Raw genomic sequence first — 23,849 nt, 5'->3', positions numbered from 1 at the left:
CCTATAGGCTTCAATTGGCAAGCTTAGAAAGGCATTTGAGTTTAGGACACAGTCTCTAGGTATCTCCTCATAAAACTACAATTTTCTTTTTATCAATCAAATAAACCACAGGGATGGAAGAGACAAACAATAAAGTTAAAAGGCTCAGAAAGTAGGAAGGGAAGTGAGACTGTTATAGATAAGACAGATCTTAAGCCAAACCTGTTAAGTTTTCTTTCTTCTTCTTCACGTGCCCTGCAAAATGGAACATTTACTTCAGAACTTTCAAACTGTAATGAGTAGCATTGCTCAGAAAGTTAACATGCAATGGAGCAGTCCCATATTTAAGATGAACAGAATGAAGCAATTCAAATGAACCTCCAAACTAGAAAATGATAAAGAACCACACTGGTTTGTTTCAAGTCCACAATTATTTTTTCCCATTGCCTTTTTGTTTCTGGGTTGGGGGTGTGGTTGGTTGCTTGAAGACCATTCGCATCAAGGAACTAACCTAACCAAATACAAACTAAGGAAATATTATTGCACAAAGCAGCTCCCTGTGAACAAGCACAGATGAAAACCTACTTCTCACACATGAGAAGGACCACTAAATCCTACTTCTGATATCAACAAATGTCGATCCTAAGACATCCAGGTTGCAAGCAATGTCGAGTGCGCAACCTTCAGTTCATTACGTATAACACAGAACTAATCATCTTTGAATGTCTCTAACATTCACCATTTCTCTACGTAATTTTCTTCTCATATATTCTTGCATTGCTGCAACTGCACCACCATTGAACTTACCTGCACTTTCATTCATAAGCATATCCTGCCCAATGATACATTGCCATTCAAATTATTCTTCATTCATTCATCTCAACAAAACTTCCAAAACAGTATTCTGCTTAGCCCAAAATGCATCTATGTGATACATGTTCTCAAACACCTTTCTTAAAACAGATAACCAAGCATATGGACTTAACTAACATCTCATCATACACTTAAGTAGCAGGAAATCATGGGATTCCCTAAATGAAAATGCTAACTGCTTGATTTCAAGACATCCTAAGAAACAAAGAAGAAATGATAAGAGGCTCGTTACAGTCATATCAACACCACACGTGAAATTCATACATTACAGAAATTTGGCTGTGACCAATAATTATTAAATAATTTATAGTACAAGAGTCAATCGTGACATTTCCTAAGCCTAGCAGACTGATTCTACAGGATGGACAAAGGCCTGGAAAGGGAAGCATATTTCTTAGTACTATTCCATTTACCAAGGGATCCCTGAACAAAGATCAAAACGTATGAGGGACAAAGGTAAGAAACAAGAAGATATTCCAGTCTAATCACAAGGACAACATCCCTTACAGAATGACGACAATATGGTGTCTTGAACTACTAGCATGGAAAGTAGAACCTACTTTAGCTGAGGTAGATCAATATTTCTCACTTTATGTGAAAGGTTAATGTTTAACTGGTTCTCCACCAAAGGGGTAAAGCATTCAAATAATCAAATTCATTGACTGCACTCAAAGGAAAACAGGTTTCAGCTGTAAGCTACGCATAAGAGGCTGGCAAATCACGTCCATCAATCCAGACAAACACGTTCAACCAAACAAATAAACAGGAAAATAATTCCATATACCATAAGATGACGTACCATCGGCCACCAAAATCCATCCTGGCACCATTGAGACAAAAGAAAGAAAGGAAATTGTTATGAGGAAAGAAGCGCCTGAAATGACCAAACTAAAACTTATGGGCTAGGCTCAGCAATATAAAATGCTGGCTCGAGACTTACCAATATGTAAAGTTAGCAGCCCCCGTCCCAAATATTCCCAAGCACAAAACCCAGTTATCTACAATAGAAACAGAAGAAATCGAGGCCAAAAATCACCATTTAGCAACAAAAAGAAAATATAACAGTCACTGCATTAAATAGTCTTACTAAAAATTTACCCAACATCGTGGACATGATCTGTTCTCCGATAGGCGTAGAGGCCCTGCACGAACGTTACTACCGTTTTTCTTTTGTCTTCCATCGTACATAAAAATCTTTCTTTTGTCTTCCATTGTACCTAAAAATCTTTACCTGAGAGAGCCTGCAGCAGATTCTGGTAATAATTTTGGCACAATATATTTTCTTCTATAGCGAGTCGGGTCCGGCAGTATATACTAATAATGCGTGCAAGAAAACAACATTGGGCTCCGTGAAACTGAGGGACAAAGCAGAAGTAGTAGTCCCTCCCTAGTCCCTAATTAATTATAGCGCCTCCAAAATATTTCTCGTTTGTGCCATAAGCAGATTATTAGTAACTATGTACTGATTGATGTTCAAAACCAATTGCCTGCAGCAGGAAGACTCCTGCGACATTTATAACATTTCAAGAGAGGAGGGGTGGGAAGGAAGAAGACGACGACAAAGTACAACCACTTCTGCGAAAGTTGGAAGGAAGGAAGGGTAGTGAAACGTTTGGCATCGATTGAGATGACAGATTTCGGATTGATGTCTTATTTTCTTGGTATTGAGGTTCGTCAGTTGGCTGGTGGAATTTTCATTTCCCAAAAGAAATATGCAGGTGATATTTTGGATTGATCATCTTTCAGAAACCACTTTCCAAACACATACATACATACGTACCCACACCTATTTGCTACTTTCTACTACTTAGAACCATCCCATCCCCATCTGTAATATTCCTAATTCAGCATGCATGCAACAAAACCATCCCATCTGTAATATTACTAATTGAGGACAAGGACTGAATTTTCCAAGAAGACCATGCACGAGCTCAAAACCATCTGATGACACATCAAACAAGCACAAGAACTAGTGTAAAGCCGTGAAATGCCAAAAAGTTGCATTTGATCTGCGAAAGATTTTTGTGTCCTACATTAAACAGACTTCCCATAGACCAAAAGAGAGAGAGAGACAGAGAGACAGAGAGATTTCATCATAGCTTACTTTGATCTGCATCGATTGCCATCCCTTTTGGCTCTGTCAAAGAGAAGGATTGTGAGAAACACTACATAGAAGTAAGGAAGAAACTGCAAAGGCCCCCAGAAAAAAAAAAAAAAAAAAGGGTCGTGAAGTTTACTGTAAAAGATACTGACACCCAAATACTGGTAGGACCTTGTAAATCTTCTTTTCGAGAGAGAGGAAAAAAAGAATGTCAAGCACTACAACTTCTTATGTCTGTCGCACTTGCTTACATGACTAAACAGAGCAGGCACAGTCCAGAAAAAAGCTGCTAATATTTCTGGTACATAATGGAAATGACGAGATAAGCCCCACCTGCACAAAAACAGCAACTAATAATATCAGAGGAAGTCCAAAGTCATTTAACCTAAGATACGGGCCAAGGTGGTCCATCCAGATTTAAGTTCCGGTATATTCCACGCTCACACAGATGAAAGAAATGCAGACCACCACATCACAAGCTGGGAAATTAAACTTATCATAATTGCTTAATGAAGAATTACATTTGATCTTTTGTCATCCTGAAACAAAACAAAATTATATTCATCTTTAAACAAAAATCAACCAAGCTCAGCATGAAAGGTTAACCCCAGCCAATCAGAAATAACTTACCATCCTGATGTTTGTAAAAGGCTGGTTTTTGTCTTGCCCGAAGTTGTAGTGTTGTACGAGGCAACATCCTATCTTAAAAAGACATAATAATACTCAATAAACCCATAAAAGAGCACACAAAAGAATGTTGAGATTTTTTTTGGGTCATTTTGAATACGTGAATAAAAGTCACATTGAAACATATAATTGTTAAATATTGTACATATTGAAACATATACTTGAGTTCATTATAAAATTTCTAAATGTAAATTAAATTTTTTATATATAATTGTTAATTTTTTGGAGCATTCCAAAAAATTTATAAAACATGTACCAAACTATTAATATTAGAAAACTTATAGAATATGTAGACTAATAAGTAGGTAGATTAGGATGACTTATTGATAAGTTAGTTTAATTATGGTCTTTACTACCCATAGGAAATGTTAGTTTAATTATGGTATTTACTACCTATAGGAAATGTTAAATTAAAATTTTCTTTTATTTTGGTCAAACGTCAATAATCAATAATCAATATCTATATCTACTTCTACTCCTACACTTTGGAGAATGGTACAATCCATCTAAGTCCATTAATTATCACTAAGTGAGTTTTACTTAGTAACAAGTAAGTAGCTTTGTTTGGATAGGAGTGTTTTTCAAAAACTAATTTTTCAAATATAAAAATCTTTAAAAAGTACTCTAAAAAGGTAATTTATAAATTAGTTTAAAATTTTTAAAAATATCTCAAAATACATTATAGAAACTCTTCTACTTTTAAATATCCAAAAATATTTTCTAAAAGTATCTCAAAATATACCCTAAAAACTCTGCTACAGCAAAGTTTTTAAAAACACCCCAAAAAATAGCTAATTCAAATTTTTTCGTACAGAATTTAAACATTTAAACTAAACATAGATAAGCATTAGATAACAGGAGCTTATTAAAGAATAAATTATCCAAAAAAATCTTGGACAGAAGCATTAGATAACATTAATCGAACTTGTTAAATAGTAATAAATAATCAAAAAAAATCTTGAAAAATGGCACATGTCATGTTGTTGTAGATCATCTGCAACATATCAATGAACTGGTAATGATAATAATGTAACGTACGGGAGATAAAGATATAATTGAAAAATGCATTAATGATTCAAATAAGTAAATTATGCGAACCAGTCAAAACAAACCCTTTTTTTCATTTCATGAGTTGGCATCGGCCTAGCTTAATTAAGAAATGAAGTGAGACAGATGGCTTCTCCTTATCTGTCTTTTATCTCCACCAAGCGTGAAGCGCGAGAAGCAAAAGATGAAACGGAAAGAACACAGATAAGAACAATCCTCAAGCAGTCAAGCCTGAAACTTATAAACTGGATTTAGGATGACCCTTTAATCATCAATCTGCATAGTTTTTTTTTCTTTCAAAAAGTTGGGATCATCTTTTCTTGCTTGCATCCCTACTTTTATTAGTAGTAATTAATCGAAGAATTGGAGGAGTAGTAGCGTCAAATTAATTATTAGGAGAAGGGAGCAGGGACGATGGCCTCCTCCCGCTGCTGCTGCTTTGGCTTTACCACCACCAACATCCCAATTACTACTACTGCTACCACCACTCGTAGTTATCGCCCCCAATTTGTTCAGCACATGATTCAGCTGCAGCAGCTCCCCCCTCACCCCTCTAACCCTTTCCGCCACTTTTTGCAACATTCCCCCGCTTCTTCTTCTTCTTCTGCTCGACTACTAAATGCGACATCGTTGCCTTGCGCCTCCTCATCTTCATCTTCTTCCTCACCCTGGGATGATAAACCCTACGAATTGTTGCCGAATGGGAGAATATCATACTTGGACGAGCAGGACATCGTCTCATTTCTTGATCCTCCCAAGCACCTCATTCCTTTGGACCCCTCTTCTTTCAATCCCGCCTCTTATCTTTGGTACTTTCAACCATAAACAAAATGCTGCTCGCTGAATACTTCTCAGTTGGATTTTATGCCTTGTTTGTCTTTTTCTTTGGTTAAAAAAAACTGGTTTTTCCATCTGTTTTAATTCCAAGTGTTTGCTTTTTGGTTAGGAAGAAAATTGAGGATATTCCAGAGGAAAGGCGGCATCGCTTGCTTTCTTTGCTCAATCCCAGGTACCTCAATCTCTCTGTTAATTAGATCATCAATATAAGTATAGTCTCGGAAGCACCTTGCCTGGCAGAAGCAAGCCAATCTTTGATGGACGTCTTTCCTTACTACTAATAATTTGTGAATCGCATTTGTGTTTTTCTTCCGTTTGTGAAAAGTTTTAGTGTTTGCTGCTCATCCATGCTAAATTTATTTGCTTCCCTCGCTGCTTCATGTGTTTCATGTTGGTAACCTTACCTGAACTTTATTATGCGTGGAATACTGTAATCATATAAAAACTCTTGCTTCTCTAAGTCTGTGCTATGTTTCAGGCTCATATCAAGAGCATGGGAAATAGCAGGCACGCGGTATGACGATCCCAAGTTAGCTGTGAAAAGCGCATCCAATCTGCTCTCTCATGCAGATGATCATGCATTGCCACTTGAATTTTGGAACTGCCGAACAAGTGGAGGTACCCTGCTAATCACACCTCATGTATCTTCTTTAGGGAAGCCTTTTTTCTTATTAGCACGCATGAAGAAGCAAGGCTGTGATTCAGTTGATTTAAGAACATGTTATGGACAAATATGTCTTCTACGGTGGAAGCAAATTAATTTGCTTAACAACCATGGACTCTGTATAATGATGGTTCAAGTGCTCCCATGTTTGGTTTTTGCTTCCTGTAAAATAAGGTTCAAGAGAAGTCGTAGGCAACCTTATATTGCGGAAGTTTAAAGGAAATCTTTTCTTGTTTTGGTACAGGGCCACTTGCCATTGCCTGGATGAAATATTTCAAGAAGGTCAACTCTTTTATAACTCTCTCTTTAGGCAGCCTCTGAACTAGTATTCCTTGGACCAAATTTAACTGTTTGTTTATGGTTTCGTGGCCAGGCACTGTTTTACAGCAAGGAAAGGACATATGGACGATTCATTGGTATGTTGAGATGGTATTTACATTTCTGGTTAAGCCCTTTGTCCTTGCTTCTGTCCATTTCCTTCAAGTGAATCGTAGTAGCTCAAGGAACATTTTAAATTAAATGGATGGATTAAGTTTGTCTGATGGTAGCCTCATAGTTATACTTCACATATTTTTTCCGGGCAAACATTAAGAATTGTACCTCTGGTGTCTCTGCCAATTTTTTATCAGCTTGTAATGGGCGTATATCATAAACAGAGAAATAGGGTCCGTTTATGTTGGTTACATGGTCTCAAGACTTGATACCTCGCTGGCTTCAACCAAGTTTATTGTATGTAATGTATCAATAGCTGACCGAGTGCAGTGTGATGTCTGGCGTTTTAGGGGGATCTCTTCTGGAGGGAATTTCAAGTTCCTTTATCCCGTTGTATTTCACGGTCATCAGAGAAATCCACGAAGTAGTGTCGACAGAGCAGCCTTGTGATTTAGCGTATGAATTTGGTGACGGACTGTTGGATCTCTCTGATTATCCCCAGGGCTTCCCCAAGCCAGGTTCGTTCGTAATAGCATTCACATCATCATCGCATTCTCAATGTGGCAAAATCGAATCGATACATGTACTACCTTTTTAACTTGTCAATCCACACCAACTTTTATATCCAGTGCTGTTCTTATGCTACATTTCAGCAAAACATCCATGGCCTTTCTGCGATCAAGTTGTTGTATATGTCCGTCATTTGGGACCCGGAGTATTGGTTGGCCAGGCTTGGCAAGAAGGGGAAGCACTGGAACAAGTTCCTACAAAGCTTTGCGGAGAGGTTTTAATGGTTAAAGACAATTCTGGTGGCATGTGAAAGATTCTCCTACTCCATCCTCTCTCCTTCCTTTCGCTCCAACAATAATAATGTTATGTTGTTAATTCTTCAAGAATGTGGCAAAATGAATGAAAACAGCCACTGCCGCTGGCACAAGGCATTTTCGTTCAAGTTAATCCTTCTTGCGCAATCAAATTTTCTTTTATTATCTCTGTTTGCCCTTTGGTTTTAGTCAAATGAGTCAGGATCGCAATTTGATAATTTGAGAGGGGCCTATCCCGTATTCTTCATTAATTAAGGAGTGAGGAGTAAGGACCTTCGATTCGGATTCTATATATATATATATATCTCTCTCTCTCTCTCTTTTGCCATCATGATCTACATTTTCATGAAATTGTCAATAAATATCCCTGCTTCACTGTGTGAACTCGAATGATTTTAAGTGTTATATTGTCCTGCGCCTGCATCAATGATTAGTCAAATGAAGTCTTGGTTTCCTCGGGTTTAGATTTGTAAAAATTGACGTTAGCTCTTTAGGTTTCGAAAGAAAAAAAAAAAAAAAAAGTCTTGTCTGTTTCAATTTTCGTCTGGATTCTAAAGTTATTTACCCATCCAGTTGAAGAAGTTATGAAACAAATTCCATTCTAGAAAAATCTATATATATATATATATACTCGCACCATTTCATCTTTAAACTTCTCTTTGTTATGTTGCCAGATTCCATTGACTTTAAATATTTTGGATTGTGATTTTCTATCAAAAAATTTTTACGTTTTTCGTGAATATATTTCTCAATTATCTTTTTACTTCACAATTTCAAATCGCTATAATATATTTTCTGACAAAAAAAAATCATAAAAATAACAATTCAAACATGACTTTTTTTGCATTTAAGGCGTGTAGGTTTTGGGAATGTAATTTGATTACATTCACAAGAAAGTAAATTTCATTTAAGATTTTGTGTGTCAGAAATGCATAATAATCTGATTTTTTCAGAGTACTGTTGGTACAAACAAAAAAGGTTTAGATAAAATGTTTTAACGCAATTCCTTGCGAATTTTGAGAAGGGAAGAAGGATTTATTAAAAAAAAAAAAGCCAAATTAATAAAAGGAGGGAATTTTGATTTTATTATTTCTTTGCCGGTGGCCAAAGTTGGAGCTGGTCTCTGCTTCTGAGAATTTGCCCCCAGTCCACTCCTATCTTTTCTCCATTTTCACAGCCATTAGAAGGTAAAAGAAAAACCCACTCCCATCCCCGGGGAATATCAGTGACCATTTAGTAATTCGGAGCGTTCACCGGAATAATAAACTATTTTTCTTTCTTTCTGTCGTTCTTTTACCGGGAAAAAGAAAGAAAGAAAGGGGAGAGGAAAAAAAAAAAAAAACAAATGCTTCTCCAAGTTCAATCCCTGACCTCTCACTTCCCACCTTCTGCTCTCCCCCCGACGACGACGACGACTGCCTACTTTTCCAAACCTTCACTTTCTGTTTCTAAACCCAGTCCCAGCAGTCAGTTTTTCACTCAACTAAAACTTGGGAACCCATGTCCCAGATTTCCGGTTGCGCCTCCCAAATGCTCAGTTTCTGTGGTCTCAGAACCTGGAAGCTCCCACTTGGAGTTGACCTCCACCGATAATCACAAGCCATTCCCAGCTGAAGTGTCCAGAACCATTGTGGAATTAGCCTCCCGGGGCACTCTTTCTGCCCTCACCCAAGAATCTGAGCATGGTGGTTGGCCTCTCGGAATTGGTGTTCGCTTTGCTGTTGATTCTCAAGGCACTCCAGTCCTGTGCTTGAAATTCGATACCTCCGTCCCAACATTCCTTCCTAATAACGGAACGCGCTCTAGCCTCCATGTTCAGGTTTGCTTCTTCCGAATAATGATACGCGATATTTTATCTCGTCCATCGATCAAGTTTGCATCTTTAATTTATTACTCCCATCTATCTAAGTTGTTTTTATTCAACTGTTTCTGTTGAGAACTAAAAATTGGCCTTAATCCAGTTGGATCAGTGTCGGTTGCGGACTCCACAGTGCACACTACTGGGGAACCTTCAAAAGGTAGAGGATCAAATGGCTTCCAAGGTAAAAGTTCTTTTCTTTGCCACAATTTTCCTAGAGTTACAGACCTTCTTTTTCAGCCCAATCCAATTTTCCCTTCACGATCGTGTTAGCAAATTGGACAGCATTAATGGCCTGACAGATTCTTCGCATGATGTTCAAATCCACCATCAACATGGCAGCTTCTTTAAGTGCTAATGGATCCACATCGATTGGTTTTCACCTGTTTTTTCGATCCTTGGATGGAGCACTTATTTTATTGGACCAAAATGTAGAATGCTATTTGAATTCAACGTAATTTAGTGGCAGGCTGTGCTGGGTAACTATAAGTTGGCCAGTACGAGTCTACAATCATAGAAATTCATGGCCTTGCCTTGTATCCTAGCTTTTGAAGGCATCTAGAAGCACTCAAATATAAAATATATCCATGAACAGCATCCTATTGAAATTTGGGTTTTCAAATTGTTCATCCAACTTCTCTCTCCGCCTATAGTGAAGTGTGTTAGATATACAAGTTGCAGTGCCTAGGGCATTGTGTACCTTCCAAAGTGTTCTTTATTGACTAATCTATCTATAAATTATGAGAATCTTGGGAGAAAGCTATTCCTTTATTAATTTTCTGTTATTTATGCTAGATTACCGGAGTGACATAGACAAAGATGCCTGACCATAGAAGGCTACAGTGAAACTAAAGATTTTGCACTTTTAGCCATCTTTCTTAATCAACTTAGAACAATATCTCTTACTGCCACTCTATGGTAAGCCTGAGGAATATAGTCAAGATTCTATATGCTTCTCGGAGTGAAATAGAATGCAACACAATCATAATAAAGGAACTACATGTTCATTCTACTTTGTATGATTACGTGCGTATGATGTGAAGTGAAGAAATTAAATAAAGAGACAATGCTTGAACAAGTAAAAATAGTTTGGACAAAGAAGTAGAGGAACCATGAACTTTTTGAGAGACATAAGATACGCAGAGTACTAGAACTGAAGGAAATCTCTTTTATGTTGTCACATTGTTGAGTGGGAAATGAGGTAGTCTATTTCGTCTTCTCCTCTAGCCAGAAAAAGGTCTATTTTTGTAACTACTATGTCTTCTAAATATGGAGCAAAAGCTTGTTAGTAAACTGGAGTTTTCTGTTTTCTGGAAACAATTAGTTGCATACTTTTCAGTTCAAGTCATTTTGATTGCCATTCTCTCTTTTGTAGAAGCTTCGCTCTTTATGGAAAAAGAATTTTGGTGAGGAAGTTGACGAAGGCCTTTTATATGTTGTTTCTGTGGAACGTATACTTCACATGGAAGATTTTGGGGAGGTATGTTGGGTGTTGGTTGTTCGTATGCTTTCATCAAACCATTTTCTTGTGATCATTGTTGCTGCCATGTGTCATTGATGTTTGTATTTTTTCTCCCACATTGGTATTGTTTTCAAGTTTGCACTGTTCTTCAAGAAGGAAAATCTTTCTTATACTACGGATAGTGCAGTGAAAGAGATTAACATATTGTGATATGTGCTGTTCTAGGATGGTGTGTGGGTCACATCAGCAGATTATAAGTTGGCAAACCCCGACCCACTCCGAGGTTTTGCAGAAAAGATTGTGGATGAGATAAATGCTAACAATATGGAAGATGTCTACCGCTTTTGTAACATCTATGCAGACTTGGGTTTCCAGGTTTGGTTCTTGTAGAATCTTGTAGCTCTTGATTTGTTGTTTGTCACTGATTTTGTGTTAGTTTGAAATCTTTCTGCTAGAAGCGACTGTTAGATGCATGAAGCCAACAATACATTCTACTGGTTCCTCTTATCCTTGGTTTACACATTGTATTTCATCCTATATGATGGAAACTAATCATGCAATTTGGAAAATTTCCATCATTCCATGTGAAACTCTTAGAAACTAGTGTTAATTTTCTTGTCTTGCATGATTTTCTGTAGAACATAAGGACTCTTCTATGTTAGACAAAAAGCTGATCTGTAAATATGCTTCTAAGAGGGAGCTAAAAATGCATGATTCATAAACGTTTCTTGGCAGTTCTGCTGGAACTGTAAAATGGAATTATGGCAATAAGAAATTGGATAAACTTGATGTTTGGTTTTAGAAGTATTTATCAGCTATGAGTACATTTCATTTAGTGACAACTAAGTTTGGCTATTATTTTTGCTAGCACTTGGATTTTTTGGTTAGTATTGGTTCAGGTAAACTAAATGAAGATTCTTGTACAGGTGTTGGATGCCAAGATGGTCTGGGTTGATCGCTTGGGCTTCGACATGCGGGTGACTTCTACTCAAAATGATGTATTTGATTTCCGAATTCCTTTTCCTGGAGAAGTAACAGATGAGAAGGGTGCAAAATCAGCGTTCAATTGTATGTCTCAACTTGCTTGGGAAGTGGAAAAGAATTTCCAGGTCCCAGAATTCAAGCGAGTGAAACAACTGAAGAAGATTACGAGCAGATGCTGAGTAAAAACAGCTTCGGGATCTAAGATTAACTAACTTCTTATGCAATTTTGCTGCATGGATTCATCTTTTGCTCCATTTTACAGGTAGCAAATTTTGTATGTTATTGCCCCACTATTTACGGTGGGGCTGCAAATATTTTAAACTTTTTCTTCACAAACACCCCTTTACTGGATACTGGATCACACGCTTGCGGAGTGAGAGAGCCTGAAATCTGCTTCTCCTTTGCAGATTTTGTTATAGGATGGTTATCATATTCACAACAATATGTTGCCATCAAGATTAGGTTGTCTTGCTTTTACCGCCTTTGCTTTCTTTAGTTGTCATTTTGCAATGTCTGTCTATCTTGGTTGAGCGGTTCAACCCCCCAGCTTTCTAGTATCGAAAGCTCAGAGGAAAATTCTATTTATTCAACCTATAGTTTAGAGTTCTACAAAAGTAAACGTAGAGACACCAAATTCTCTCTTGCTTTGAACTTGATTACTGACTGAATGGTGATTAGAAGCCAAATAGTTCAAACAAATTCAACCCGTGATGTGCTACTCCTGATAACACGAGTGGCTTGCTGCACTCTCTTTAAGAATATAAATCAAAATTCCAGTTTTAGCCGGACAGTCAACAACTGCTGGAGGGCAGGTAATGCTGAGGAGAAAGTGCAATAAAAGTGCTATTTCTACCTAGTAAGGTGAAACGAGATGCATCATTGACTTGGATCAGAAGGCTTTCTGATTTCCATATAAATCGCTTCATATTAGTTCGCTTAGCACAGAAATTGATATCTATATAACATCATTGCTGTACATCAACCCCTCTTTTTTTTTTTCCCCCAAGATTCTGGACCTCATGATAGGGAATTTAATAATTTTAGTCTTACATGAGCTATACATATACAGGTTGAGGTTATAGATGAATACCATGTTGTTTGTATCATATGCAACAAGAACACCTCAGCTAATCGGTCAGAGGTTAAGGGGAGACTGTGCTGTGAAAACTTCGCTTGATCCCAATATTGCTTTCCTTTGTATGCATCCTGGAAACTCCGTAACGCATAACTATGTAGGATAGACTTAGCTCTATATATGATGAAGTAATTGGTCGCCGAGAATCATCAAACTCTTGACACGATCATGCAGCTGCAGGAGTTGAGGGAAGGTGAGTTGTGACAGCATTCTTAATCCTAGTGGCAAGATGTGTGCATTTGGTGCTGCCATATTTCCCCACTTTCGGCTGAAATAGAGAATTGATCATACTCTCCAAGATTGCAGGGGTGTACTTCACGTACTTACTGGTGTCTTCTTCATATTCGATCAGGGGCATGTATTTCTGTATGTAGCTTTTGTAAGAAGGAAAAACACTCTGCATTATAAGCTGGCAAGTCCTCAGTCTCAGCCCTCTATCAGACAACACCCAGTAGGATTGCTGTTTATACATGTCTTCAAAAGCATTGCAGAATTCCTCAATTCTCTTTTGTACCAGATTATGATTGATCGCTCTTCCACCTGGGAACAAAACCAAGTCCTCCTCGCTTATTAGTGCTGGAAGTTTTCCCCAGCTCTCACTGACATATGTTGCTGCATAGTACTCCATGTCGTCCTCATAAGCCCTCAACCAATCGTGTCCCATGAGGTCACCAAGCTTTGTTCCCTCAACATTCTTGCAAAAATACCAATAATTGTTCATCCTGAAAAAGTGGGACAGATTGGTGTCCTCGTACGCTTTTGCCCAAGTTTGCAAGTTGAGCTCAAGTGCCTCAAGTATGCGTTGGACCTGGCCTGAGAGAAGTCCCTGCTCAAATTCAAGATTATTCCAACTGCAGTGTATCTCCAGAACGTCCAGCAATGTTGACTTGTACTCATCCTCAACCAGTATATTGCAATAATCAATGACAAAGCGTACCAGCCTTGGGACGCTGCCATCACTTGGTGGATTGGATGACCTTTGTGACTCCACTTGAATAGAAAGCTCCCAGAAAAGTTCACAAGCCCCATCAACGACTCCTTTAATGAGGTCTCTGGTCTGAGTTTGAATATCAAAACAGGATTTTCCACTGAAGAGTCTGTTAAAATTTAGTCTCAGCTCATCCAATGCTGCAAAGATGTCCAAGAGCTTCAAAAGCTTGATCGCTTCCTTCTTACTTCGTGTGATTGAGTTGGCGAACTTGATGAAATTCTGAAATCCGGATCGAAGAACAATCTTTGCAAAGCATTCCATACAGACATCAGATCCAGCTTTTTGGAAGACTTCATAGCAAAGCCTGTATTCCATCTCAAATAGATATTTGACGGCAAATTGCAGGTGCTTAACCCATTGGTCTATGCAGCCTTCTAAGTTTTGCACACTATCAAATTCAGACAATGATAGTTCAAGGTAACTAAGATCCAGTGCCTGTAACGCTGTCGTAACTATTGAAGTCCGAACCTCGATGTAGATGGACAGGCACCTGTCAAGACGATTGCTCGCAGTTAACCTCTCCATGATGGTCTGCATCTTCTCTATGTCAGAGTCAGGGAAAGATAGTGGAGGAGGAATTGGACTCACTTCTAGCTCGTCAGGCCGGGGAGGAGGAAAGCTGTTGTCAGTCACAAGGCGTCTGAATTCATTTTCAAGCTGGTTGAAAGCATCCATTAGAAGCCCTCCATCGAGACCAAAATTTTCCTCAACTTCCTGCAATTGTTGAAGTATCATCAAGGATTTCTTGAACTTAAGAAAGTACAAATCTCCTTCAATGCCTTTGTCTTGAAGAAACTGCACTGCATCTTCTAGCCAAAGAGTGACCAACTTGCAACTATCTCTGAGGAGCTTGACTGCTTCCTCCATCCGCTGAACGTTGATGAGATAACTACGCAAATCAGAAGAAGGATCGGCTGAGATGAGGGAAGTCTCGAGCTCATGAACAACGTCAAAGATTCTTAAAACAGCAGCAGCAGGGCCAAGAGCACGGTCAACATGGCCCCTGACATCATAAAGAGCGCATTTAGAAGCCACATTTCCAATGGCGGATCGGAGTGATGCCAATCGCTGCTCGCTCTGGTCTAATCTGGAGCCCGTTTCTCTGATGGCGAAGTCTAAATCCCATGATTTTTCCAAGCTTTCCTTGAGAATTTGGCGAGCAGCAGCAACGGAGGCAAGGTCCTGCTCTTGCTGTGCCATGGCAGAATGAGAGTTTAATAGTGGCCTGCAGCTCAAAACGGTTGTATATAGTTTAGAATAAGAAAGACATTATTATTATTATTGATTGGCCAAAAAAGCATTCATTATAAGCTGACGGGACCGAAAGAAAATTCATGGAAGTCGTCTTGATCAACAACTGCCGGTTTTCTCAACCCTAAGCCAAGTTTCTAACCAAACTTGACTGCCAAAGCAAGAATATTCAGAATCCACAACCACCCAACTGCAGCAGTGGCCCATTCTTTCTGTTTCTTCAATTAACTAATAAGTTGATTTCCTCCCGTCATCAGTCCGACAGAGTGTTATGATCATGACTCCGAATGCTGTGCTGTGCGATGCTCATTCATTGGCCATCTTTTTGTTTTCTCGTACCTCCTAAGAAACGTAGGCTCAGGCTCAGGCTCAGCAAATATATATATATATATATATATATATATATATATATATATATATATATATATATATATATATATATATATTATTATTATTATTATCAATGAACTATTTTCCTCTCTATTTTTATCAATATTCGCAGGCTTTTTCTTTGCTTGAATTGAATTGTTCTACTCTACTCTACTGTAGACTATGAAGAAGGTTCAATCTTGACAACCCTTCCTTCAGAAACACAAATGCTTTGTTGCGTAGCAAAAAAGCCATTTTTCCTTCCTTGATTGTACGCGTTAGCAAAGGAGGAGGAGTGAAGGCAGCATCAACTCAAACCAAAGAAGAACATCATATCAATTCCACATTAATTTCTGGTGACGATCCGGGCTTGAATTGCCTTCGAATAGAGATGATTTTGGTTCAAGAATACACTTGCTGCTTGGGCAATTGGCAAGATGTCAGATTATGGTAGCAAATCCAATTTTAACTGTTTTGGAAAAATTAAAAAAAAAAAAAAATTACTCCACTGAAAAGAGAAGCTTCCACAAAAAAAAAAAAAAAAAAAAAAAGAAAAGAGAAGCTTCCACAAAAGGACCTACTTGCGATACTCTTTTGGGGCCTAAAAGTAAAACGAAGAAACATAAATGTCGTACTTTTGGGGCCTGAAAATGAAATGAAAGAATAATTCCCGATTACTCCTAAACTCTTTTTTTTTTTTTTTTTTTTTTTTTTTTTTGGGGTGGTGGCATCCGTTGGGAAAAGTTAGCCCTAACCTAAAGGAGGCTAGACGCCTAAACCCTTAAACCCTGCCACTCACTCCAGCCCAACGCCCACCTTCACCCTCCGCGATAACCTTCTGCCTCTCCTCCTCTCCGCGATAACCTTCTCCTTGCTTAAGGAAGCACCAGGCGCCCGTCTCCTCTTGCTGTTCTTTGAGCAGACAAGTTTGGCCCAAAGATTGGTATGGGGATTCCCCTCTTTAATTGATTTTATCCGTTGGATTTCTGTTATTAATGCTTTGGCGATGCTGTTGGGGCACTTTCATGGTCTTTTTTTATTGACATTTGCAAAGCCGAAATTTTCTTGATTTGGTCCTGGGTTGAAACAAACCGATTGGGCTGCCTTTTTTTTTTTTCTTCTTCGAATACTCGCTGAGCTAGTTGCCACTGATTCTGTGGAACGGCCAGCCAGGTTCCGGTGACGAGTCTTTGAACCATGGTTGAGTCTCCACTCCACTCCGTCTCGTGTGCTTTGTCTCCCTTTCCCTCTCACATGTTTGCCAAAAAAAAAAAAAGTTTTTTTCTTTCTTTTATCACGTCATTGGTTTCTCCCCTCCTCCCTCCTCCTGAACTGATATACTTGCAATGTCATCTTCACAGTGTTTGCTGCTTCCACGTAAGCTTTAATGCCTGCGCCAAAGCTCGGAAATATGCCCGGGAAAACCCCCACAAAACCTCCTCCTAATAAAAAGCAGAAGAAAGAACTTTTTGCAGCCAAACCATCAACAAAAGAGGATCTTCTTAGTGATTCCGATGGAACGGATGAACAAGTTGATGAATATGAAACTTCTGATGATGATCAACAACAGGACCTTGATTCTGGTTCTGATTCTGAAATGTCTTCTGTTGGGGATGATCCTTTTGCTCTTGATATTCTGCAAGCAAATGCAGAAGGAGAAGGAGGTGCCTTGTTTCTCAATACATTAGTCTGCTATTGTTTCCCCCTGATATTTTGTCCTTAATCTATTGTCTTCAAATACTTTATCATGTCTTCTGTTGCAGAGGAGGTTTCAGATTTAGATTCTGATTCAGATGAATCTGACATCGAGAAGAAGTCTAGGGCTATTGATGAAGGAAGAGCAAGGGAAGAGGAGGAAGCAGAAGCTGAATTGCAGATTAACATTAAACACCAATCTGATGAGTTCAGATTGCCTTCCAAGGAGGTCCAGTTTCTTTCTTCTCTCGTCTTTTCCGGGTTTGGATTGGGGATTGGGGGATGGGAGTTTTGCTTTGTTAGCTACTCTATTTTACTTGAGACGGCTTTGCTAAGTATGATATTTTTTTTTTGTATTTGTTATTTTAGGAGCTCGAAGAAGAAGCCAATAGGCCCCCTGATCTCTCGAATCTTCAGAGGAGGATAAAAGAGAGTGAGTTTTATGTCTGCTTATAAGTTTTCTGCCGTATTCTCTCCCTTTTGGTTATTCCTAAACTCATTCTTCTCTACCTTTACTTAAATATGACTCAGTTGTTCGTGTGCTTTCAAATTTTGGGGAGCTGAGGCCTAAGGGTGTGACACGAAAAGAATATACTCATCAGCTTAAGTTGGATTTGTGTTCATATTACGGATATAATGAATTTCTGATCGAAGCCTTGATGGAGGTGATTTATCATCTGTCACTTTTGCACTTCACAATACCTTTGCCTTTTGTTTTTCTTCTCCTCTTTCACCCCTTAAAACTTATGGTAATTTACATTCTCTTTGTAGATTTTTCCTGTTGTTGAACTGATGGAACTTATTGAAACTTTTGAAAAGCCTCGGCCAATATGTCTTCGTGCAAACACTTTGAAAGTGAGGATAACCCTTTTGATTTCTTGTAATCCTGTTACATTGTCATGTTTTCTCCATTTAACGTGTTGCATCTTGTTAAAACATACTTGGGCTAAAGACACGAAGGAGAGATTTGGCTGGTGTGCTATTGAACAGGGGTGTCAACTTAGATCCTTTGAGCAAGTGGTCAAAAGTAAGAGTTTTTGCTTGTGTCACCTGACTGATCTATTTAAGGTTTTATTGTTCTGTACTGATCTTTAAAGAATATTGTAAAACATTTCCTGAATTTGTAGGTTGGCTTGGTTGTATATGACTCTCAAGTTCCGATCGGTGCCACTCCTGAATACATGGCTGGTCATTATATGGTATGATCTGTGCTCTTGTTGTTGAAGATTTTTTGTTTTTGGCTGGTCATGCTGCTAACAGTAAGTTTCTTAACAGCTACAAGGTGCAAGTTCTTTTTTGCCTGTGATGGCCCTTGCTCCTCAGGAGAAGGAAAGAGTGGTTGATATGGCGTAAGTAACCACAGCTTGTTCCTGAATCATTTATTGGCTTTTTCTTTCTATGTTTTGAAATCTTACAAGCTACTTTTTTTTTCCTCGCAAAATTCTTGGCAAACTATTCTGTACTTATGAGCTGCTACTATTTTCTTCCCAAAATTCTTTTCTTGGCAAAACTATTCTGTGCTCATGAGCTGCTTTTTCCGTACACTTTCCTTCTTTGCCTCCATTGTGTTTACCCATCTTCATATTCTGGTTGTTCCTTCCTGCTGCCTGCTTCCAGACCTTTTGGCTCATTTATTCTCTATGTCCGTAACTTACTGTTTTCAAATTCTCACATAGGCATGTTTCCAGCTGTGTAAAATTAATTGCCTAGGTATCAGTCCTTTTTTTAAATTGTTATATGTACTTCACTGAGTGTGTTTGCATCTCTTTTAATCTTCTTTGTAATTATTGTAGGGCTGCCCCTGGTGGTAAAACAACATATATTGCTGCGCTAATGAAAAATAGTGGTATGTTTGATTTATTGATTTATGGCCAATGCTGTTTTAAGTCTTCCTTTGGTGTTTATTTTGGTGGCTTGACAGGACAACACTTTTTGGTTGCCATGCCAAAACCTTACATCTTCACATGTGATGCTTGTTCAGATAATTATAACCTTTTCTACCCTGACATACGCCTTCCCTGTCCTTGTATTCTTGCATAGTTTTGCACTACTGTTGTTAACATTGGGAAAACATTTTTTGATGACCAGCTGCTTTTCAGAATTTAAGAACTGCAATGTATTAAGCATGCAAGCAAATAGTAGTTGCTCAGCTTATGCAATGGTGCAACAACTTAAATGAGTGAATTCTTTGGGCATTTTGGATTTGTATTTCCTTGATTGGTTTTTGGGGTAAAGAAGTACGAGACATGATGGGTATTGATTATGTTGCTATTGTCTCTAAGGCATTCCGCTGCTGAATGGCATGTGAGACTTGAATAATCTTCCATTTAATGTTTTGCTGCTGCTATTGTGGAAGGCCTTCTCTTGTTCCTTGTTTTCTTTTAGCTTCCCTATGAGCTTTGAAGAAGCCCCAAAATGGTGAAACCGTTGCAGGATAAACAAATGTCTAACTTTATAGATTGTGGTGCCGGCGGACCATTTCTAAACTTGCTTTCTACTTTTGTTCTCTCTATGTGTGTGTTTGTATGGTTGCATATGCTATAATAAAATTATCCTGGTATTTTCATATTTGCTGCCCTAGAATTGGTGAACTTTTGGTTGAATTTTCGTTACCTGTGCTCTTCCTTAAAACACAGGAATAATTTATGCAAATGAGATGAAGGCATCAAGGCTCAAATCACTCAGTGCAAACATACATCGTATGGGAGTGACTAACGCTGTTGTTTGTAACTATGATGGGAGGGAGGTTAGGATCCTTTTTTATGGCATACTCATTTGTGCTGCTAACTGTGGACCTTTAGTATTATTTATTTGTTATTCTGGATGAGGAGAAATCTTTTAGTAATTACTAGTGCGCATGTAATGTGACTATTAGCAAGTATCATCATGAAGACCAATCATTCTTTCCTATTCTTTTTGGGAATAGGTTATGTTTGTGCCAATCGTTTAATGGCCTTTTGATTTTAAATTTGATTTTCAGCTGCCCAAGTTTCTGGGTCAAAACACTGTGGATAGGGTGTTGTTGGATGCTCCTTGCAGCGGTACTGGGGTATGTGATTAGGGTTCACAGGTTATTTCCATAATTGGTTTCTTCCCCCAATCTCTCCCCCCCCCCCTCCCCCTTTTTTTTCTGTTTCCAATGCCTGATAACTAGATGCTATTAATTTTATGCGCAGGTAATATCTAAAGATGAGAGCGTCAAAACCTCAAAAACTGCTCTTGATATACAGAATTCTGCCCATTTACAGAAGGTACTTCTGACGATGTCAATACCTTATAAAGAAATAGATTCCTCTATTTAGGTATAATCTGATGTTGCCTATAAGCTGTTATTGGAAACTTGGTAAACTTGTGAGCATCAGAGTATTGGTCATGAGAAAACTTTGGGACTAAGCAGTGTAAGAATGTCGTCTTTTGAGTTGATAGAAGAACTAAGGATATTGCAGTCGCTCTTGTAATTTCAGGTGCCTTCGATAGACAACAGAACCTGTCGCATGTGGATCCCAGTAATAGAAATATCATAGGGTTTAGATTTTTTTTTTGGCCTAATAATTGCAATTGTCTGTTTATCTATATTGGGAGGTGCATGTGCCTTCTATCAATCACGTGTATTTCCTGCAGTTAAATCTTAGTTGTCATAAAAAAAAAAAATTATACTAGTCAAGATAAAAAAATGGAGAGTGCTTGGGCTTATAACCAGCTGAAGGAAGTCGGGTTGAAACATAAATGTTTATGGGTTGAATATATAACCAGCTGTTCTAAGCAACCTGGTTTGCGTTTTTAATTGTGCAATAATTTGGACTATGTTTTGCTGCTCTAGCTTTTTCAGATGTCTTACCTGGTGTAGAATCTGCTTGAAATGTTTTATTCGAGACTATGATTCAGTTTGATTTGCTACATAGAATGTGCTTCGTTTAACTTGTGCTTTCCTTCTCAGCAATTAATTCTTGCAGCAATTGACATGGTAGATGCCAACTCAAAATCAGGAGGATATATTGTTTATTCAACATGCTCAATTATGGTTGCCGAGGTTAGTGATTCATGCTTCTGAATATCCAGTATGCACGCCATCCATTTGTTGTTGCTTCTTAACATTTGGACTTTTACAGAATGAAGCAGTCATAGACTATGCGCTCAAAAAGAGAGGTGTTAAGCTTGTGCCATGCGGTCTTGACTTTGGCCGTCCAGGGTATTGTAAATATTCCCAGTTATGCGGATCAGCATGTCTTTGCGCGTGAAATAACAGTAGATGTTCTTCCTTAATGTAGGTTTATTCGTTTTAGAGAACACCGGTTTGACATCTCACTGGAGAAGACAAGACGCTTCTATCCCCACGTTCATAACATGGATGGATTCTTTGTGGCGAAGGTATGTTTAGTGACTGGTTGGTAATTCTGATTTTAAAAGATCTGGTCCGTGCATGATTTGAAACACAAAAGGTAGCATTTTAAGCGCACACAGGATTTCAATCACTGTTTGGGCGTCTCTGGTGAGGAAAGATTTTTGCGATCAATTTTAATGGGGAAAACATTTGTATGTTAGTTTTAGTAGTAAAATTTGTACGTTTTAAAATCAATAGGATGCTGTAATACTGACTTAACTGTGCACTACCAATGCTTCCCCAGTCCCCACCACCTGCCAAAGAAACCAAAAGAAGAAAAATGAAAGGCGGGCATGTTTGCTTGAATTTGCCGTGTCTGTCTTGCACCTACACAGTTTTGCACCCCTTGTCTTGAGTATAGTAGTTCTGACCAAATTTGCCTACATCTTCTTTCCTTTTGTTTTTCGTTTTTTCCTTTTGCTTTTTCTTCCAGTTGAAGAAAATTAGCAATGCCATGCCAACACCAACAGACAGTGGGCCCAGAAGGGAAGTGGGCCAAGATACTGAGCAGATCAAAGGCAGCAGCCAGAATAATGTTGAAGGAGATCCTAACGTGCTTGGCGAGGAATTTGGTGCTGCAAAAGAGAATAGGAGCCGACCGATTCATTTTGCTAGAGATGGAAAAGGAAAGGACCAATACGCCTCTAAAAAGAGGAAGAAGGGAAGAAGGTATGTTGGAAAAGAAGGGCACCACCGCACAAGTAAATGAAAGGCGGGCATAGGCCTCACGGGGAGCTACGAACGTATATCTGAGTTATACAGGTCGGGGCCGAGCAAAATGTGTACAGCTATGGATCAGAGTATTTTTGTATGTTTGGGTTGGGAATCCCAAAATATGAGCCGGAAACGAAATTTTTTTTTTTTTTGGCATGCATTTAGGCAACGTCTCGTCTGTGTCATTTTTTTTTTTTTTTTTAAATTTTTTTGGGCGAAAACCATCCAATTCGACTCAATTGGTAACCTGACTATTGGTGCTGAGCTGAGTTTTAGCAGCTTGAATTTTGGTGAAGCAAATTCCAAAGTTTTTTTTTTGTCATATATCTTTAATTAATGAACGGCTGGCTGTTTCTGATGGAGATAAATTTTCAAAACTATTGGTCTGGTCGGGGGATTGGATGCCGGAATTTGATGGATGACTCTTTTTAAAGTCGCATCGCATCAGTGGCTGCATCATAGCATGGTGCATTCATTACCATATTTTTTAGTTTTTATTGTTTGTCATAATGGCACAAGTTTAATCTACTCTTATTCCTCATTTCCTACTAGAGAGAACCTATTCTAAAGCGCGGGGTGGTTTAATTGAGTCGAGAGAATTTGACGGAATCCATTGAATTAAATGAATTTAGAACAATTTTCATATAGAGGCGCGTTGATGGGAAGCGAGTTTAAACCTCTCATTCCACAATTAATGTGGTGGCCAACTCCAACTCCTATAGAGGGAGTTGGTCTATCATATTTATTAGTTTACTGGTAGTGATTGTTGGTAAATGAATTATGAAGGTGGTAAGTTGTCGTGGTCTGTGTCTTCTTGCTTCTCTTCTGCGCCGTGATTCTCTCTTCTGCGCCTCGAGGGAAGAAGAACGTGATGAGATGAGAGGTCAGCGGTGAGGATATCGGAATTGGATGGTTGTTTCTTCCTTAATTGACGCCTTGCTTCTTGCTCCTCCTTAATAGACCAATCTAGGGGGTGGTTGGGTATGTCAACCTCCGCTGGTATTATTTATTTATTTACACTACCATTTATTTATTTATTTAGTGTACTAAATTTCAAATATGTTTTTGTTTGGTCGTTTAACAAGTTTTCCATTCTTATCAAAAAAAAAGTTTTCCATTTGTCTCCTATACTATACTACTATACTTTTGCTCTTTGCGTAAGTACTGTACTGAATGCGCCTCTCCGCAAAGTAGTGAGCAGTATTTCTCTGCTGCCATTCATCCCTCTCGCTTTGTAGGTCACCAGCTTTCCTTCTTTAGTTTACATACACACACTACTCTCTGCTGCTACTTACTTACTAGTACTGCTAATAATTGTATAGGAGGAGGAATACAAGAGCAAAGCATGTAATGATTTTTTCTTAAACCAAAAAAAAAAAAAAAAATCATTACATAAAGAGGCTTAAAGAAAAAAAATCATTACATAAAGAGGCTTAAAGAAAAAAAAAAAAAAAAAGAAAGAAACATTTAAAGAAAGAGAAAGAGAGAGAGAGAGGAGAGTTTGTCGTCACTTTTGTAGCATTGAATTGATTGGCCTACCATAAAAAGAAAAGGAGAAAAAGAAA

The 23,849-nt window shown here is 38.4% G+C and overlaps 4 protein-coding genes and 1 long non-coding RNA gene across 6 annotated transcripts; 3 read left to right on the top strand and 2 right to left on the bottom strand.

The window, feature by feature from the left end:
* Positions 1–2,948: 2,948 nt before the first annotated feature.
* Positions 2,949–3,617, bottom strand: LOC113738536 (uncharacterized). The gene is made up of 3 exons (XR_003460163.2): positions 3,584–3,617; positions 3,205–3,286; positions 2,949–3,039 (listed from the first exon to the last, which is right to left on the bottom strand). It is a non-coding gene; the product is annotated as an uncharacterized lncRNA (long non-coding RNA).
* Positions 3,618–4,866: 1,249 nt separating this feature from the next.
* LOC113738440 (uncharacterized) lies at positions 4,867–7,577 on the top strand. 2 transcript variants are annotated; one of them, XM_027265642.2, is made up of 7 exons: positions 4,867–5,496; positions 5,634–5,696; positions 6,003–6,142; positions 6,433–6,470; positions 6,562–6,604; positions 6,971–7,138; positions 7,274–7,577. In XM_027265642.2, exons 1-7 carry the CDS (start codon positions 5,102–5,104, stop codon positions 7,438–7,440), a joined length of 1,014 nt encoding a protein of 337 aa, XP_027121443.1. In that variant the 5' UTR covers positions 4,867–5,101; the 3' UTR covers positions 7,441–7,577. The 2 variants fall into 2 exon arrangements, with proteins under 2 accessions (XP_027121443.1, XP_027121442.1); XM_027265641.2 differs by having other exon boundaries at positions 7,250–7,577.
* A 1,075-nt stretch (positions 7,578–8,652) lies between these two features.
* LOC113740292 (glutamyl-tRNA reductase-binding protein, chloroplastic-like) lies at positions 8,653–12,099 on the top strand. The gene is made up of 5 exons (XM_027267862.2): positions 8,653–9,263; positions 9,406–9,486; positions 10,678–10,782; positions 10,990–11,139; positions 11,691–12,099. The coding sequence occupies exons 1-5, from the start codon at positions 8,790–8,792 to the stop codon at positions 11,925–11,927; spliced, it is 1,047 nt and encodes a 348-aa protein (XP_027123663.1). The 5' UTR covers positions 8,653–8,789; the 3' UTR covers positions 11,928–12,099.
* An 806-nt stretch (positions 12,100–12,905) lies between these two features.
* On the bottom strand, positions 12,906–15,217 carry LOC113740291 (exocyst complex component EXO70A1-like). Its single transcript, XM_072045150.1, has one exon. The coding sequence runs from the start codon at positions 15,072–15,074 to the stop codon at positions 13,050–13,052; it is 2,025 nt and encodes a 674-aa protein (XP_071901251.1). The 5' UTR covers positions 15,075–15,217; the 3' UTR covers positions 12,906–13,049.
* Positions 15,218–16,286: 1,069 nt separating this feature from the next.
* LOC113740197 (26S rRNA (cytosine-C(5))-methyltransferase NOP2B) lies at positions 16,287–22,606 on the top strand. The gene is made up of 17 exons (XM_027267727.2): positions 16,287–16,437; positions 16,856–17,158; positions 17,258–17,418; positions 17,559–17,622; positions 17,721–17,854; positions 17,961–18,044; positions 18,142–18,216; positions 18,317–18,388; positions 18,465–18,538; positions 18,983–19,035; positions 19,826–19,935; positions 20,170–20,238; positions 20,366–20,440; positions 21,127–21,219; positions 21,299–21,378; positions 21,458–21,557; positions 22,004–22,606. The coding sequence occupies exons 2-17, from the start codon at positions 16,882–16,884 to the stop codon at positions 22,277–22,279; spliced, it is 1,797 nt and encodes a 598-aa protein (XP_027123528.2). The 5' UTR covers positions 16,287–16,437; positions 16,856–16,881; the 3' UTR covers positions 22,280–22,606.
* The last annotated feature ends 1,243 nt before the right edge of the window (positions 22,607–23,849 follow it).

The sequence above is a fragment of the Coffea arabica genome, chromosome 4c (assembly GCF_036785885.1).
Source record: "Coffea arabica cultivar ET-39 chromosome 4c, Coffea Arabica ET-39 HiFi, whole genome shotgun sequence".
Taxonomy (NCBI): Eukaryota; Viridiplantae; Streptophyta; class Magnoliopsida; order Gentianales; family Rubiaceae; genus Coffea; species Coffea arabica.
This window is presented reverse-complemented; position numbering and strand designations above follow the sequence as displayed.

What these genes read in the sequence shown, in the direction of transcription:
- LOC113740197 (XM_027267727.2), top strand. Translation starts at nt 16,882, where the DNA reads ATGCCTGCGCCAAAGCTCGGAAATATGCCCGGGAAAACCCCCACAAAA. An exon ending in TGCGCTAATGAAAAATAGTG is followed by an intron (nt 19,036 to 19,825) that starts GTATGTTTGATT and finishes CTTAAAACACAG; the next exon opens with GAATAATTTATGCAAATGAG. An exon ending in ATTCTGCCCATTTACAGAAG is followed by an intron (nt 20,441 to 21,126) that starts GTACTTCTGACG and finishes TTTCCTTCTCAG; the next exon opens with CAATTAATTCTTGCAGCAAT.
- LOC113738440 (XM_027265641.2), top strand. Translation starts at nt 5,102, where the DNA reads ATGGCCTCCTCCCGCTGCTGCTGCTTTGGCTTTACCACCACCAACATC. An exon ending in GAACTGCCGAACAAGTGGAG is followed by an intron (nt 6,143 to 6,432) that starts GTACCCTGCTAA and finishes GTTTTGGTACAG; the next exon opens with GGCCACTTGCCATTGCCTGG. An exon ending in GACATATGGACGATTCATTG is followed by an intron (nt 6,605 to 6,970) that starts GTATGTTGAGAT and finishes CTGGCGTTTTAG; the next exon opens with GGGGATCTCTTCTGGAGGGA.
- LOC113740291 (XM_072045150.1), bottom strand. Translation starts at nt 15,074, where the DNA reads ATGGCACAGCAAGAGCAGGACCTTGCCTCCGTTGCTGCTGCTCGCCAA.
- LOC113740292 (XM_027267862.2), top strand. Translation starts at nt 8,790, where the DNA reads ATGCTTCTCCAAGTTCAATCCCTGACCTCTCACTTCCCACCTTCTGCT. An exon ending in AGGATCAAATGGCTTCCAAG is followed by an intron (nt 9,487 to 10,677) that starts GTAAAAGTTCTT and finishes TCTCTTTTGTAG; the next exon opens with AAGCTTCGCTCTTTATGGAA. An exon ending in ATGCAGACTTGGGTTTCCAG is followed by an intron (nt 11,140 to 11,690) that starts GTTTGGTTCTTG and finishes ATTCTTGTACAG; the next exon opens with GTGTTGGATGCCAAGATGGT.